The sequence below is a fragment of the Gymnodraco acuticeps genome, unplaced genomic scaffold, assembly GCF_902827175.1.
Source record: "Gymnodraco acuticeps unplaced genomic scaffold, fGymAcu1.1, whole genome shotgun sequence".
In the NCBI taxonomy this organism is placed as follows: domain Eukaryota; kingdom Metazoa; phylum Chordata; class Actinopteri; order Perciformes; family Bathydraconidae; genus Gymnodraco; species Gymnodraco acuticeps.
In genome coordinates, this window is record NW_022990939.1 from 309,310 (window position 1) to 328,198 (window position 18,889).

Sequence of the window (18,889 nt, forward strand, 5' to 3'; positions counted from 1 at the left end):
GTACTTAAGTACTATTATTGAGTAAAGGTATACTTTGCACCACTGGTTTCTTCCATCAATGCATCAAAATGCCCGAGTTGACTTTTAAAATGTTTTAATTTCAGCAGCGAAAAACTTTGACCTCTGGCAGGAAATTGAGAAGAACTATATTTCAGAAAGGCGAGAAATCCCAAATCCAAGCCTTATTATTAAGATACATTTACATTAGTTAATTGGAATACAGTGGAGGTGGTCGATTGCAGCTGTAATTCACGCAATATCATCTAATTTAATCCAATTGGGATCCTATTTTGCACTTTATTTTAAGAATGGATTCTTGACAGGAGATGTACTTTGCTCGGAAAGGGTTAGACGAAAGGCAAAGGAAAGAAAGAGGCCGGCCCTAGTTTAGCATTACAGACCACCCCCCCACCCACCCCTCACTCCACTCATTTAAATCCTAAAACTTGAGCATTTAGAGATAAACCTCCAGAGACTGCTGCAGAGATACAGAGAAGACCCGGTGACACTGCAATGAAAGGTACGTTATTTATGTCATTTTTGCAAATTGATTTTCTGGTGATTTTAACTGCACATTTTTTTATTTAAGACCATGCACATTTCCGAGCAGGTCCCTTTGATAAGCTTTATTCCTATTTTCTTTAATTAATATATAAGGACACATTGTTGATTGCATTGCAGATTACCACAGTTATCATTAAATGTTAAAAAATAAATGTTTCATGGATTGCAATTTAAAACAGAAAATTGTTTATAAAAAAGCTCATAATGTGTCACATTTGTGTGTGTTTTCAGTTAAATATCACATTTGCAAGATTAATATAATACTTTTTTTTAACCATCATTATGTTTTTCCGGCAACAGAAATTACACAAATGTATAGAATAGAAAAAAAAACTATAAATACAAAAAAAAGTACAATAAAAACTGAAAGAATTGAAAATATAAACGGAAATATACAAACATTATTAGTAAACCATAAGAAAAAGTGAGCATTTAAAACAACATCGTGAAATTGTCTAAACTTTTGACAGGGATTTACAAAGCTGGTTAACTAGAAGCTACACTATCCAATCATATCGTGCTTACTAATAGACAAGGTTTTAAGTGAAAAGGACTCCACGTGCATGCTTATACCATCCTTCTTATCGATGTTCAATAAAAACGACATTATTCTAATGTAGCCCACCCTGCAGTTGGAACTGTTTGCTGTCCTTAGTGCCTTGCTTCATGGCATATTGACTGTTGAAAACAACCCGACGTGCCTTTAAAGCTGCTGCATCCTCTTCTCTTTGTCCGGTTTGTAGGAGACGCTGCCAAAGCGGGCATCCCCAATGGCACCATGGCCAAAGTCCAGAAGGCCCCATCGGAGGAAAAGATGGAGGAGCGGGGCCAGTGGGACAACAAGATGGAGTTTATTCTGTCGGTCGCCGGCTCCATCATCGGCCTGGGCAACATGTGGCGCTTCCCTTACCTCTGCTACAAGAATGGAGGAGGTTAGTGTGAAAGGAGTGGGTGAAAGCAAGTCTGTTTCATCTGGACTTCATAAATGATTGTCAGCAATGGCAGGAGGTATGAATTAAAGACATACAGTAAATTTGCATGTAAGATTCACTGTGCGGCAAGCATGCAGTATTTTTACATGCACTTAATAAGTACATTTATGACAGCTAACATGAACTTGAAACATGTGAGAACATGTACATGCTTTGCATATTTGGGGCCCCCATGGTTCAATCTCCAACAGGTATGTTTACGTCAACCTGTACATTTTTATGCAGTTGGATGTGTATGACTGAAAGGTTACACACACATACAAACATATGCTCCATGTATTACAAAGGCAAAAAACACAACAATTCAAAAACAGGAAAGGACACAATGGGTGAAAATGGGTCAATGAATGCATTTATTTTAATTGTAATGTAAATGTCAGTGTTTGAGTATCGTGTGGTCCATTAAGTGTCCTGTTTTACGAGTGCCATGGATCAGGCTTATCTACCAATCAGAGAGTCATTGTTTTCATCCCAGCAGTCAACATGTCCAATTGCCCTTGGTGATGATACTTAACCCCAATTTCGTCAATAGTCCTGTCCACTGGTATGTGATCCTTTTTTGTAGTGTAATATATATACACTCTTCGGTTAGAACATGCACAAGCCAACATACAGCATCATCTCACCTTGAGCTCAGATGAAGGAAGTCACATATATCCAACTATCAGATTTTGGGCATGCTTGTGTAGGTGTTAAATCGGTCGACCCTCTTTCTCCCTCCATGGGGCGGGGGGGGGGGTCAGAGGTCAGAGCCGAGTGAGGTCAGGCAGCTGGTGTTGCTCCTTGCTCTCAGCAGCTGTCCCTGCAGAGAGGCGAAAATCTGAGCACGACAAATATCCCCGGACACCCAACGGGGCATCAACACAAAATGCTTGAAAGAGAGTGCAGTGTGTCAGGTCTACATGTAAATAAAATAGCATTTAAGAGGTTTTTATTTTTATTTTGTAAGTCCCCCAGTACATCTTGCATATTCTCATTGAGAATTAGAACTTCAGATACATTCAGGCATGTATTCTTTCATGTAGTAAAACATCATCTACACTAGACGTCGATCAAGACATTTCCACAGTGATCCAGTGTCAACAATAGCGGGATTTTAAGTTATAGACAGGAAAATAAACAAGCTTTTTATAGGTTTTATGTATCAGTAATAGGTAAAGGAAGAGAGGGGTGGAGGCAGAGTCTTTCTCCATGAATCATTATCATGTATCTTGTAACCAGTGGCGGTTCTAGACCAATTTGACTGGGGGGGCCAGTTATTTTCTGAGGGGGGCACAATAAATGCAGGACGAAAAAGACAGTATGAAGTAATTGCGCATAAGAAAACAATGCAATACAGTTATTGGTATTAGTTTCATTACACATTATGATATGCTTACCTTTAACCTTTGTGTGCTGTTTGGGTCTGTGGGACCCGTTTTCAGTGTTTAATAAAATAAATTGTATGCAATTAAATTATTTGAACCTGCTTTATTTGGGGGTGGACCTCACATCCTCTAGGGGGGAAGATTCTTTTTTAAATGTTGAAATTAAATGCATCAATCTGGTGCACTTTGAGCACATAATGAATTTGTGGATACAGCTCTCAACACTCATATGAAAGGGAGCTGTATACTTTTTACTAATCCAAACATCTTTAGAATATGATCACAACCAATAACAAATCATTTAAACTTGTTTATTCTTATCTTATGTTACCTAATTAGTAGGGGTGTAACGGTTCACAGAAGTCACGGTTCGGTTCGTACCTCGGTTTGGAGGTCACGGTTCGGTACGGTTCGGTACAACAAGAAAAAGCAAAAAAAAGTCCCAAATGCATAATTCCAGGTTTGTTGTTATTTATGTTTGAACAGTAGTGCAAGTTTCAGTTTAAAAATAAAGAACTCTGACATTTTGAATAATTAACTGTATTAAACAGTTAAAAACAAACCATACACAGTACACTCAGATGGCCAGATTATCTATAATGGCTGATGTCAAACAAAAAGGTTTCATCAAGCTGTAGAACTAAGAAGAATGTCTTGAAAATATGACATCATAAATAATAAGAAAGTGTTTCAAGAGCGCAAAGTCGTTGAAAAACATATGCCAAAAGCTTCCGTTATTTATTTTGGTCTCTCGGCTCTCATGTTTATTGGCTTCTTAAAAACAGCGGGGATCAGCTGTTGAACTGCTGTTGTCTTTTGCCAGGCTCCGGTGATTGGCAAATCTGGGTGATGCCTTCTGATATGATTTAGCATGTTTGGCGTGTGTTACCATTAGCATACCGCACCACTGTAGAACAACGCCGACACACCGTCCTCGTCCGATCCACCACTCGTCCGATCCACCACTCGCACACTTCATCGTTATTGTAGTCCACAGGGAACCCGAAATGTTCCCACACAGCTGATTTAAAAGAAGCAGGTGGGTTCTAGCTCCTGTGTTATCTGAAATCGCCATACTAACTTTTCTTCTTCTTGTATTTTGTTCGTTTGTTGTTGTGTTTCTTCTTGTTCTTCATTTGTTGTTTAAGGGCGGCTGGCAAACAGCTTTTAGGCGCAATACCGCCCCCTGGATTATATATAGTGTAGTGGATACTGCCCTGAATGACAGACTTTTTTCCCACTCGTAAAAAAAAAGGCGTATTCGTCGTGTGACTGCGTGTGCCGAACCGTGACGTCTGAACCGTGACGGTACGGGACGAATACGGATACCGTTACACCCCTACTAATTAGCATTATTTCTTTTTATTTATGCATATTTTCAGTGGCGTTTTTATATGTACAAAAGTGGTGGGGCACAAAAAACTTAGATGTCTATATATAAGCTTCTGAGGTTCATGGCTGGTGAGGCTCTGACTCTTCAGGTTTACAAATATTATATTTTGACCTAAATCAAAATATCATATTATTTTCAAAAGCTTTTTTTGTCTGATGCTTCAATTAATTTTAAACAGACAGTTCAACAAAAGGATACCCAAAAAATGTAATTGTATCATTTAAATATTGAATTGTTCTCTCTTAGTAAGATCCCATTTTCAATCAAATTGCAGTCTTACCTTGACATGAAGATGAAGTCCATTTGCCTATCCTTCTGGACAAAAATCTCTATTACTTTTTTGTAAAAGTCCCCCTTATGTTCTTGTAGTTTCAAAAGTCTATCATAAATCTGATCTAATCAATAGATTTATGATTCGAAAATTATAAAAGTAGGGTAGACATGTGGATATTATCCGGCTGAACAAAACGTGCATTTATCTAACAGGTTTGTTTCCCACAGATCTTATTTTGAGCTATTTTCTAAAATCCTATGGAGAAATATCATTGCTTTTTTGTGGAGGGAAGCCATGCGCAGTTTATTTCCGGGTTTTAGGACGCCTCACTGCAGCTCTCTCTCCTCCTCTTCACACACCACACTTTTCGCGGCACACGTACTTACAGCCAATCAGCTCTGAATTATGTGAGATGACGTATGGTGGGGATGGCAGCACTATGCCCCTATGGTCATTATTTTTTTGCCACACACATTAAATAGGACAATACTCTGAGCATGCGCAGTGTAGTTTTTACAGTCACCATTGACTTAAACAGGGAGAGGGAGGGGCAGGATCGGGTTTTGTCCCACATGGCTTAAAACAGCTCAATAGGCACACACTGTAGACACTAATTAGAAGAACACAGACTAAAACAGCAATGTACAGACGAATCAGATGAATAAACATGATCTTAAAATATATTTTATATATTTTTTAATTTATTTTTTGCATTTTTTTGTAATCATTACTTTTAATACTTTCTGCTGACACTAGGTGGGGCTGTGCCCTGCCCCTAATGACCAGTCGCCACTGCATATTTTACTAATCACTCCCCTTTTAAACTGTTTTTTTTTTTACTGTTCTATAGTACACATTGGAATGATTTCTTACTTCATTTTTTACAACTATATTAAATAGATAAAGGTGTGCTCGCTCACAGAGGTTGTGTGCTCCTCCGTGGCAATGACGGCGTGCGTTAAAAAAAAAAAAATAAACATATTTGTAAAGTGGGGGCTATTGAGGGCTTGCGAGCAACCGGTAGCTCGCGATCGACGTGTTGGAGACCCCTGCTCTAATGGGTCCGACTAGAATGACAAATATCGTTGGTTCCGCCTATTCCGTCAGCCAAGAAATCGTTTAATCATAAACTTTTTTTTTTTTTCATTTTCAGGGGGGCCACATGGGGGTCCAAAGTCAGTGTTAGGGGGGCACTGGTCCCGCCTGGTCCCCCCTAGAACCGCCCCTGCTTGTAACGTTTCCTTAAGATTTGCATATTTCCAAAGGATACTCCACATGCAGGGGACTTACGGAGACGCTTCCCATTCACTTTGAATGGGGTGACGTCACGCTTTGCCGAACTGTATTGTAGTTCCGTCGCGTCACTTTGTTCCGTTGCTCGCTTCGAAAGTTGAGAAAAGTTCTGTCCACATGGCAGCGTGACCTCGCTCGGCTCTGACCTCTGACCCCCCCGCCCCCATGGAGGGAGAAAGAGGGTCGACCGATTTAACACCTAGAGAGTGACTCTAACTTTTGGATCTGCTTTCATATTTGGATCCACATTTGTGCTGCTAAAAGAAGGCTCTGGGTTGTATTAAGATTGTAACTCTGCACACGTGTCCTCTGGATCAATGGTCGCAAAGCTTCATGAGGCCTTGTTGATTTTAAGGATGTTAAACTTATCTACACCTTTATTTTAGGATTGAATTCCTGCAAACAATTATTCAATTAAAGGTTGTTTCATTAAGTTTTGATATTTACATGAGATATAAACTTAAGAAAAAGTCTCAGCGGATATAAGGACCCCCAGCTAAACAACTTCAAGCTGCATTATAAAAGCACCACGTAAGAAAACTGAGAAGAAAAAATCATAAAAGAAGAAGCTTATTGAGTTTCAAGGATTGTTGAAGATTTGGCGGTGATGTTTTGGTCAGGATAATTGTAATAATTAATTGACAAAAAAAAGTGTCTGTTTTTGTAATTTTAACCACAAGAAGCAACATCAAGTTCTAAATGGGATTAAATCATTATTTGTATCCTGTTAAGCTTTAATTTAATTTACTTTAACACAAAGAACATAAATTGTTGTGTGTTAGTCAGAAAATAGGAAGGCTTTTAGTATTTTTCGTACGAGGTAGTGATGCATTTCAGCCTCTTGTGGCCTAAGCCAGTATTACAACAATTCTTATGTCACAAACACGTGACATGAGTTTTTTTTTTCTTCTCATTTAACTACAATAGATAAAAGTCATGGTGTTTGCCTGCCTTATTATCACCCAATGCACGAATGGAAAGATTACAGCCCCTCCTGGAAAGGCACAAGAGATAGATGTTACTCCACATAGTACCAACAATTAGATATGTTAATATGGACTACAAAGCATTTTTCCTATATGGCCTCGAAAGCATTCACCAACAGAACAGGCTCAAAGCCAGAATCCTTTCTTCTCTCTTCACTCAGGTGCATTCCTCATCCCTTACATGATCTTCCTGTTCACCTGTGGCGTTCCCGTTTTTTTCCTGGAAACGGCTCTTGGCCAGTACACCAGCCAGGGAGGCATCACCTGCTGGAGGAAAATCAGCCCGCTGTTTGAAGGTGGGTAGGAAAGTTTTATAACCTTTGGCCAAAGGAGGAAAAACAAGAAATGATGTCAATAAATGCTTACTGATCAGTACATGCATGCGGTTTGGTCAGTTCTCAATGAGTAAGCTATAGGGGATTTTTTTCAGCAAAGGACCACACACACACACACACACACACACACACACACACACACACACACACACACACACACACACACACACACACACACACACACACACACACACACACACACACACACACACACACACACACACACACATTATTCTTTACTTACATTGCATTCTATGTTTTCTTATTGTGCAAACAACCATAAAGCTTTCCCCTCTGTTAGTTCATTCATCTCATGCCAGCATTTAAAAAAAATACATTATAACATTTAAGTAATGAGGTCAAAATCAGTCATTTAAGAAATTGGTTTCCCCATTGTAAATTAATCCTACTGTATGGCAAAAGGGCTTCAAGACCTGTCAAAGACGGTCGTGAAACCATAACATAATAACCTGATGGCTCAATAAGGCAATAAAGATGGCATTTTGTAGTAAGGAACGAACATTTGCTATATTATTTCTTCCTCAATATCTTCTGATATACAAAGAAATCCTAGAACTAGTGTTAATGATTATTTCTTTGGGTGATTCTGCAGGTATTGGCTATGGCACTCAGGTGATAGTGGCTCTTTTGAACTTCTACTACATCATTGTTCTGGCCTGGGGATTTTCTACCTGTCTTTCTCTTTCTCCTGGGACCTGGCCTGGTCGTCGTGCAACAACACGTGGAACACAGGTACCCTAAGAACCGCAGAAACCATGAGAAGCTCCACTAATGTTGTCAATACATTCAAGAAAATGTCACTCTTTTCCCGCAGAAAACTGCGTGGAGTTTACGAGAAGGAACACCTCAATCCACGAAGTTATCGACCCTAACGCCACCTCTCCTGTCCTGGAGTTCTGGGAGTGAGTTTAGATTTGACCTCTTGGCGATTCGCTCCTACTGTGAAATTACAGCCATGCATCATCTCTGTGTTTCCGTCCTCGTCCCTGCAGGAGGAGAGCGCTGAGGATTTCCCCAGGCATTGATCAGATGGGCTCTCTGAACTGGGACCTGGCCCTGTGTCTTTTCATCGCCTGGGTCATGTGCTACTTCTGCATCTGGAAGGGGGTGAAATCCACGGGAAAGGTCGGTGACCTTTTTTTATTTAGTTTGACCAAAGACATTTCTAGGGTACTTGAAAGATGACATCTGATATTTGTTTGCATTGTTGTATGTGTGTGTCTATATAGGTGGTCTACTTCACTGCGACCTTCCCCTATTTGATGCTGATCGTGCTGTTGATCAGAGGGCTCACCCTGCCTGGTGCCTCGATCGGAATCCAGTTCTACCTTTATCCGGACCTGGGACGACTAGCAGACCCGCAGGTACCAAGAAACCACACCATTTTAGATCTATCACCATAGCACAGAATTACAAATTCCCTTTGAGGGCCTTTAGAAGATGCCTGTGTGTGCGATGGCGCAGCAGATGCAGATCTCCCATGGTTCTCTGCTGGGGAGCCCAGTGTCTGCTGGGTCCATCTGCTCTCCATGAAAGAGGCAGGCACTGCAGGGACTCAATGGAAGGTCAGGACATCACTGGGACTGTAAACACAAGCTTTTACTGACTCTGCTCAAGCTAACTCATTCAGAAGAGACCCTGGCTTTACTCAAAACTCTTCATCTGTTTTGTTGTTATCTCTGCCTAAGCCACGGGGGATCATGTCTTCGGTTATATGTGGTTATCTGTCTTTATGTCAACATGATAGCTTTTAATCCATTCGTAGCCAAATACAGTGTGCGTGTCATTTATTTATTTGTATTCAGTGATAGTACCACAATTAAAAAACAAAACAATATGATGAGTAGAAATAAATAAAAAATAATAAAAGTACAGGCAAAATAATTATTGACACCAATAATACACTACATAAAATATATGTTTAAACATAAATCAGCACATTATATCTCAATATAAATCGAATTTCTCCCTTTTTTAGATGGCCTCATTTTCGATCAGATCTTGTGCAGAAAAAATCCATGGCATATGTGTTATGATTTGCTAAAGTAAGGTTCGACACAAGGTTAATAAACCCCTTTTTTAGATGTTTTCCTTTTGTGCAATCTCATCCGGTTTTGTCTATTGTAAACAAATCTGATTATTGCTGGTTGTCCTCTCTATATGTATGGAATCTTAGTTTGTTAATTAATGATTAAACAAATAACCGACTTATATGCAACTACCCTAGTGAATGATTATGAATTTGCATGTGAATTCCTACAAGGCACCTTTGTGCATACATCATCCTAAGTACTGTGGCTAAATATATGTATACGTTTAGCAGCACTTCAGTTTCAGGGTTTTTAAATTTGAAATTGTGTCTTTTGTGTAAGGTGTGGATGGATGCTGGCACTCAGATCTTCTTCTCCTACGCCATCTGTCTGGGGTCGCTGACTGCTCTGGGAAGCTACAACAAATACAACAATAACTGTTACAAGTATGTCAACAATATCTACACATTCTTTATTATATACTCAGAAAACAGGAGTTCCTTTACACTGTCAAAACATGATCAAATATGGAAACAGGTCTACATATTCACTCTTGAAATAACCCATATACTTGTTTCATCATTATACATTATCATCAAATGTATGTATTTAAAGCTTAATAATAATGGAAAACAATGGTAAAATTAATATTCTAGGGTACATTTTAATATCATTCATGTGCTCTTTGTTGCAGGGATTGCCTGATGCTGTGTCTTCTGAACAGTGGCACCAGTTTTTTGGCGGGCTTTGCGATCTTCTCCATCCTGGGTTTCATGTCCTATGAACAGAACGTTCCCATCTCAGAGGTGGCAGAATCTGGTGAGGCTTATCCTCCGCTGCATTCAAGGCATTTACAGTAAAATAATCTGTCTATATATCCTCCTGCTCACATCTTCTCCTGTGTGTAGGTCCTGGGCTGGCCTTCATAGCGTACCCCCGTGCTGTGAGCATGATGCCCTTCTCTCCTCTGTGGGCCGCCCTCTTCTTCATCATGATCGTGTTTCTGGGGCTTGACAGCCAGGTAGGTCATCAAATACAGTCACTGAATGCAGTCAATAATAAATAATGGTAAATAATAATCAAAGCATAGTTAAAGTACCAAAAGTAAAAGCATTTGTTACGCGTAATGGCCCGTTTTAGAATCATACCAAATGACTGTATTGTATTTATTGATGCCTTTTATGTGACCTGGTAAAGGTTGATCTCATTGTCATTACTTTATATACTGCTGCTGGATATCTTTACCTATAATTATATTTGACCTTAGACTTATACTATTTACACCCAGGTGTATGTAGCTAACAATGCTATTTGCACCCGGGAAGCGATAGGTCAATGTGGTGTTTAATAATGGGGTGTATTTTATTAGTCTTGGTTTTGAATGTATGTAAGGCACATCTTATCTTCAGCACTGTAGTTATCTGACGTGAACATCAAAACACAAAATGTACTACCTGTGCTATAGTGTGAACGTTTATTAGTTGATTTATATTTTGTACTGGGTAATAATCTGAAACCGTAAAGTATCTAAAGCTTAATAAAAAAGTATAATATTGGCTTCTAAAGTATAATAAAATTAAGTTACAGTACAAGTATCACAAAATTGTTCTTGAGTACAGTTTGTTACTATCATTATTACATTCCATAATTGCATCATATAAGTACTTGAACAAACTGGGTCTTTCCGTCATTCCAGCTGAAAAACAGATTTAATAATCTCCCCCCCCCACCCCCCTCTTCTCCTCCCACCTCTGCCTTCCTCCCTTCAGTTTGTTTGTGTCGAGAGCCTCGTGACGGCCGTTGTGGACATGTACCCCGCTGTGTTCAGGCGCAAAAACCGCAGGGAGCTCTTCCTGCTCTGCGTGTCCTTCGTCTCCTTCTTCATGGGCCTCATTATGCTGATGGAGGTATGGGGGTCACACACTGGGACCACACACACACACACACACGCACGCACGCGTGCACACACACACACACACACACACACACACACATCTGCATCATAAATATATTTGTAATGATATCTATCTAAGATAGGATAAGATATACTTTGTGGATGCCAATTTATGATTTGTTTCCCCTCATAGCAGCATGGAATAATGTTAAAATGACAGATATAAACATAAAATCTAAACATCTCAAAATAGAAAATAAAAAAAGTATATACATATTGAAAGTGTCAAATATACACTATGAAGGGCAAAGAGCATTCCTAGTTGTTATAGTAAAGGTATAAATACAATGGTTGCTTGGGGATAATCCAGGAAAGGATGCCTTGTTCTGCTGTAAAAAGTGACAGATTACAACCTGGTTGACATGGTTTCACCTCTGCACAGCTGGAAACATGAATGCTCTGCAGAGGTGTCAACAAGTCATCATTTTGTAAGTACGAGCAAGTCAAAGGTTTTGTGCGACACATCTCAGGTAAGATTTAAGGCTTCAGCTTCTCAAATCTCACTCACAAACGTACAGTATACATCTCTATTCACAGTACATAGATATATCTTTATACTTTATTATGTACTCCATCCATAGTTTACATCGCCAGGTTTGGCAATCTATTAATAAAGACAACTGAAATGTTCCAGTTTTCCCTGCAATGTAGTAAACTTAATAAGCTTTTGAAGTACAAAAAAACACCTTCAAGTCGAGTTAAAACCACAACATTTTTATTTAATATCATAATTTTTGTAAAATTGTCAAAAAAACTAATTAATCTGAATTTATTTCCTCAGTAAAAAAAATTTCTTCTGTTCTAGTAATGATTTATAAGTTGTTTTGTCTTAAAAAATGAATTATGGCATGCAAGTTTTCTTATATAATGGTGACTTTATATCTCTTTTTTTCTGTAGGGAGGCATGTATGTGTTCCAGCTCTTTGATTACTATGCGGCCAGTGGCATGTGTCTTCTCTTCATGGCTATCTTCGAGACCGTCTGCATCGCATGGGTCTATGGTAAGCTGCTCCAACATGCTTTATTTCCTTATTAAAACATTGAGAGACTGGAACCGATTTTATACTTATTGACATATTGTGGAGTTTCAGCTCTGAGTTAAAAGGCGAAACACGGATAGAAATGTCTTTATTTGGTTTTTCCAGGTGCAGACCGCTTTTATGATAACATTGAAGACATGATTGGCTACCGACCAGGACCTTACATCAAGTACTGTTGGCTGTTCCTCACCCCAGCCACATGCATTGTGAGTATCAACAAACAAATGACAGCAAATGAGGCCTCTTCTCTTTTCCTCCACTTTTTTCTAACAAAAAAATCTCTGACCTCGACAATGAAGTATATTGTATATAGATTAAGTATGTATTAATATAATGGAGTAACTAAAGGTTTCTTTATTGCTGCAAGTAAGACAATTTGAGTCATATTTAGCTAAGTGGATATACTTAAAGTGGACCTATTATGCTATATTGGAAAAATATATTGTAGGGCCATACCTATACAAAATACGAAGCCCCCTAGGGGACATGGAGAAGAAAAAAGAAATTATTTAAAAAAAATTTAAAAAAATGTTTTGCGATATCTCGCAAAACCCCGTTGCTGTTTGTAGACGGTCCCTAAGCACTCCTCTCCCTCCTCAAGCTGCAGATTGTGACCAATTCTTGATGTTTAGCTCGGATGACGGGCGTATCGAACTGTTCTGATAAAAACTACTCTGTAGCTCGTTGTCTATCTTGCTATGATTGTAAAGTCATGTTGTTTGTATTTTTACAACGTTATGTTCATGAGTTATTGATCCGCGAAATTCGAATCTGTCAATAACTCAGCTCAGAGGGACGTGCATGTCCCCTCGCTCTGAGTGTTCTCTTGAGGTGTCTTCACTTATGTGAAACCCTTTATATATACAGTCTATGTGTGAAACCCGTGCCTATTGCCAAGCACTGATGTTATATCTTTATATTTAAGGCCAAGCTCAAAGTAAAATCGATGAACCGCTCCATTGTTGTGGTTTCTGTGTTGCCGTAGCAGCCGAACTGACCAGGAAGTACATTGAGCTAAATGAAAAGTATTGCGAGATCTCGCAAAAGTATTGCGAGATCTCGCAAAGGGGTTTTGCGATATCTCGCAAAACATTATTATTATATATTTTTTCAAATAATTTTTTTTCTTCTTCTCCATGTCCCCTAGGGGCCTCCGTACAAACATGTCTGTGAAGTTTTTTGCTTAAAATACCAAACAGATCACCCATTGTAGCCATGCCTCATACCCTTCTTTTGCAGCCCTGTTCCAAACAGGCTGATTCTGCTTTAAATTGAACGTCTGCTGCTAGCCACGCCCCTTTGTAGCGTCACGCAGCTTTCCTCTGCTAGAGAGAGATTTCTACCGGGAGATCTCAGCTAAACGCTGCGGTGATTAAATGCCATGTTATGCTCCTAACCACTTCAAGCTTTATTTCTGAAACAGTATGGAGCTCAAACCTTTCTCTCTCGCAGGGTTTACCACAAGGACATTACGTTACACATATTCTCTCCAGTCGCCTACAGCGTTAGCTCCATGGTTAGCATGCTTGCTAATGTAAACACACAGCATATTACTCCCAAAACACACTGCGCATTGTTTCTGATACAGCACATAGCTTGACGTGTTTACTGCTAGAACAGTGTATATGTATTATATATATAACAACTTTACTCTAAGTCTCCAGCAGACATCCTGCTGAATATACAGACACACAGCTGCGACTGTATACAGAGACGATAGGTTGGCACGTGTCACGTTGGCCGGATGTCGCCAATGACGTAATAGGAGTGACAATTCTGGATCTGCTTGTTAGCACCCCCCCCTTTTTTTAGATGTGGGTACGGAGGAAAAGAGAGAGGGTTTTGTTTTCTGACACTTTGTGAGTTCCCTGACACACTGGGGACACATATTTATATGATAATCACTTTCTCCTGATGCGCCGAAATTCTTTATAGGAGATTTTAATAACTGTCCCCTGCGTACCTACTACCAGTATGTTGACTGCCACACTAGGAAGGAGAAGACTCTGGATATGTGCTTTGGAACTGTTAAGGGCGCTTACACTGCATCCCCGCTTCCACCACTTGGGACATCTGACCACAGTGTAGTCCACCTACGCCCTGTCTATCGGAGGCTACTTGAGAGGGAGAAACCTCAAGTTAAGACTGTCAAAATGTGGAATAATGACAGCATTATGGCCCTGCAGGGATGCTTTGACTGCACACAGTGGGAAACATTCGATACTCCCGATATTAATGAACGGGTTGGGACAGTGTCTAGTTATATTGATTTTTGTGTCGATTCTGTGATACCCACTAAGTCTTTCAAAATATATTCGAATGACAAGCCCTGGGTGTCTCACAGTTTAAAGAAGCTGATTATTCTGAAGAAAAAAGCTTATAAAAACCAGGATGAGTTTGCTAGGAGAAACATACAGAGAGATATTAAAAGACAAATACAGTTAGACAAGTATAGCTATAAGGAGAAGCTGGAGGCAGCTCTGGCCTCTGGTAATCCCAGAGAAGCATGGCAGGGAATTAAAAACATGACGAATGCTCCACATAAGGGCAGGGGAAAACAGTCTCCTGTCTTGATCAGTGATGAGGGAAGGGAGACGGCAAATCATTTGAACACCTTCTTCTGCCGGTTCGAGAGTAGCAACAGTATAGAGGCTGACACTGCCATTCCCCTCCATCCTCCCCCCTCCCCTCTAGTATGACTATTGAGGAGTTAGAAGTCATCCATCTCTTCAGGAAGTGTAATATACGAAAAAGCCCCGGCCCCGATAATATTGAAGGAGCTGTTTTAAAACACTGTGCAGAACAACTTGCACCTGTATTTACAGAAATGTTTAGGTCCTCCCTTAATCTGCAAAAAGTCCCTTCTCTTTGGAAAACATCCACAATTATTCCAGTGCCTAAAATCCCCAGGGCCAGTGAGCCCAATGACTTTCGGCCTATAGCAATGAAATGTTTTGAGCGTTTAGTTAAGAGGCATTTAATCTCACAAACGCAGCACCTCTTAGATCCCATGCAGTTTGCATATCAGGCCTCTAGAGGGGTGGAAGATGCTATCGCAACCCTTTTGCATCTTCTGCACACTCACCTCGAAACGCCAAAAGCCCATGTAAAGATTCTATTGCCGACTTCTCATCAGCTTTTAACACCATTAAGCCAAGTATTTTAGCAAATATTTTAACTGAAGAATTCTCACTTGAATCTGGTCTGATCTTTCTTTATTAACTGGTGTGAGAAGTCAAACCTGCTCCTAAACACCTCAAAAACAAAGGAGATGGACATTGATTTTAGAATAGCACAATCGCCCAACCCTACTCTTTTATTAAATAGCGAGCCCATTCAAAGTGTCACTGAGTACAAGTATCTTGGTGTCGTGCTTGACCACAAGCTCAGATGGGATGTTTGGTCTGACAAAATAAATGCTAAGTCTCAACAAAGAATGTTTTTTTTTACGTAAATTATTGTCTTTTAATGTCGGCAACAGAATGGTGAAGATGTTTTATCATGCTTTTATCGAAAGTGTGCTCTCCTTCGGCATTATATGCTGGTTCGGCAACGCAACTGAGGCACAGAAAAAGTCAGTCAGGAGGGCCATAACATTGTCCAGTAAATTGACAGGAATCTCATTTGCTAATATAGAATGCTTATATAAGGACAGAGTTTTAAAATTGGCACACAATATTGTGAGTGACCTGAGGCACCCTCTTGCCTCTTACTTTGAACTGTTGCCATCCGGGCGGAGATATCGTGCCCCTTATTTAAAAAAGAACAGATCTAGGCTGTCTTTCGTCCCACTAGCCATCAAACTCCTGAATGAATGATGACTAGGACGCACTGTTTACCCAGCTGGTCTGGCCCTGTCCCCCCTATTTCGCAAATGAGGGCCTATAGGCCCCTTGTCATGTCTGCCGATATCTGGTTTTCTTATGTCTGTTTGTTTTTATCTGTGTCTATGTTGTTGTCAGTGATGTATTGTCTTAACTTTTTAAATGCCTCTGTGATGTGCTGCAACCCATTTTCCCCTCGGGGACTAATAAACGAATACTATACTAAAAGACATCAAAAAGTGAATTTTGCATAATAGGTCCCCTTTAAGTGATAATGAACCTTTAATTATTATGATTATTACATTTGTTAATGTTTTTTTTATGGTGTCTTAGCTGTTTTTAGCTAGTAATTGCTATTTTATTTATTTTTAATTTGTAATTATTTTTGTTGTGATGGTTTCTTATCTGTTTTAGCTATTTATTTAATATTTTTTATAAATTGCATTTATTTGATCATTTATTTATAAAAAATACCCTCCTGATTGTACGTTTTTAAAATTTGTTTTCCTTCACAGTTTGTGCATATATATATATTTGTAAAAATATATCAGAGATGAGCAAGGTCCATGATGAAAAAATGATGTTTCTCTTTTGCACCAATAGTAATGCTGGTCTGTTTGTCTCTTCAGGGTACCTTTGCCTTCTCGCTCATTAAATACACCCCTCTGAAGTACAACAACGTGTATGTGTACCCGTGGTGGGGCTATGCCATCGGCTGGCTGCTCGCTCTCGCCTCCATGGTCTGCATCCCGCTCTGGATGGTGTACAAGATCTGCACCACCCAAGGGACATTCAGAGAGGTACTGTATGTTTGGATAGAGATAGTAATGTAGGAGCTTTCGTCTAATTTACATTACATTTTAACTTAGAGTCTGTCTCTGTTGTGACAATGTTTACATGCTCTAATGTTCAAAAAGCTCTTTATTTTTATCATACTGCCTGTACTACCTCTTTTCATCCTCTGTTTGAAACCAGAGCCCAGTCTGCTCTGATTGGCTAGCTGGCCAGCTCTGTTGTGATTGGTCACAGGTTAGAGATGTCCCGCCCCATCACGTACAATGCGTTGGAGCGCTACCCAATAGAGGCACACGTGTTTCATAATGATGTTATAGAAGGGAAGGAAAGGGAAAACCCCCAAAAGCACAATAGGGCCCCTTTAAGAGAGATTTTGAATGCAGGACTCTTACTTTGAACAAGGTATTTTTACAATTTAGTATTGCAAATTTTACTCAAGTAAAAATATCTAAGGTCTTTTTCCATCTTTGGACTTCCTGTCCCAAATCTCTACAAAACTGGACTTGACATAAACCCATTTCTGATGTTATTGATAAGTGAAAAAAGGTCAAGACTGGAGCCTGTTTACAATGTTTTATCTCTCTGCAGCGCATCAAGTTACTCATCACACCATCTGACGACTTACCCAAAACCAAGAGGGAGCAGGAGAACTTACTGGTCATCTTTGCCCCTGAGGGAGAATCCACAACAACCCGAAACGGCTACTGCCCAGTCTCAGAGATGGACTCCAACTTATGAGCCCCCCCACAGTGATGATGTGTGTCAGACCTCATGTACTTTAATACAAAACAGATATGGAGGACTCAGGACATAATAGGCCTACAGTGTGTCAGGGATGGCAGTTAAGGTATAAAATACAAATCATTGGATCACTTAGACATTTAAGATGGGACAAGGGCGTTTTTTCAGGGACAGAATATAATTTACTCTACATTAATAAATTACCATACATTGTTCTGCTCTGCTATTCACAGATAAATACATAAATGGATTAAAGGGCAGCCTTATTGAAAATGTAACACTGTTATTATAAAGGCATTTGAATCAATAAGAGGTGGTAAATCAACACAACGACACACAGGTTCAACGAACAGTTTAAAATGTTTTTTGACATCTGTAATGAAACAGGTTAAGCATTTATTGCCTTTTGATGTCCTTGTGTATCTGACATAACTTCATGGCTACTTTGCCATATTTGTATCATATGTTTTATTATCATATAAAATGAAGTGTTGGGTTTCACATGAAGAGACTGTGTAATGAAAGGATTTAATGTTAGTGAAAATTAGCGCTGCATATCTGTAGGACTAACATGACATATACAAAGTAGTTTCATATTTTGTACTGTAACATAATATGACTGTACAAAGAAATGTGAATCTTGTAAGGATGTTTTTAAATAAACATGCACAATTATTGTCTGTACTCATTTTATGGATGTCTGAGTAAATCATTAAATGTAGGCAGGGAAGGTCCCATGAAAAGAGGTATTAAACGATGAAGCATATTCATAATTTTACGGAATAAAAGTCTGGATATCTGAGCCTCTGCTGTTTACATTTCTACCATTGTTTTTTAAATGTATCTTTCCTCAACTTTATGAAAGTGCAGTAGTAAATGGCTGGAGTCTCTTTAACCTACTGATAATGGCATTGTGTGTCCATAATGATGTGTTCTCAACACATTCATTAGTGGTAGTGATGGAGCACAGCAGGTGTTGACCTTGCTTGGTGAGCATAATGTGCCTACGTACTATTCTGTCTTTCCCGCAGGAAACAAAATGCAGAAAATATGCATTTTACTGATTCACATATGAACAAATATAACATGTCTGATCAGGAATAGCATGTTAGATAATTGAACAGTTTAAAAAGAAACAAAACCCTTATTCAGAGAATTTATTTATTTTAATGAGATAAGACTGTCTTATCTCAAAATAGAAAGTAAAACAGAACTACAAATTAAAATATGCACAAGTTGACTGTGAAAGATCAAACACTATGAAGCACTATGAAGCACAG

General features: G+C 39.3%; 1 protein-coding gene and 1 long non-coding RNA gene across 3 annotated transcripts; one reads left to right on the top strand and one right to left on the bottom strand.

The window, feature by feature from the left end:
- The first annotated feature begins 439 nt into the window (after positions 1-439).
- On the top strand, positions 440-18,300 carry LOC117558288 (sodium- and chloride-dependent GABA transporter 2-like). Its single transcript, XM_034234362.1, is given in 16 exon segments — positions 440-520; positions 1,308-1,496; positions 7,031-7,165; positions 7,818-7,886; positions 7,889-7,957; positions 8,040-8,127; positions 8,218-8,350; positions 8,455-8,589; positions 9,598-9,701; positions 9,950-10,074; positions 10,164-10,276; positions 11,025-11,162; positions 12,108-12,210; positions 12,355-12,455; positions 16,703-16,873; positions 17,457-18,300. Coding segments are annotated over 16 exon segments (1,830 nt in total). The 5' UTR covers positions 440-513; the 3' UTR covers positions 17,607-18,300.
- On the bottom strand, positions 728-3,879 carry LOC117558289. Of its 2 annotated transcripts, none has more exons than XR_004570818.1 (3): positions 3,824-3,879; positions 2,183-2,358; positions 728-1,479 (listed from the first exon to the last, which is right to left on the bottom strand). It is a non-coding gene; the product is annotated as an uncharacterized LOC117558289 (long non-coding RNA). The 2 variants fall into 2 exon arrangements; XR_004570817.1 differs by having other exon boundaries at positions 3,813-3,868.
- Positions 18,301-18,889: the final 589 nt, after the last annotated feature.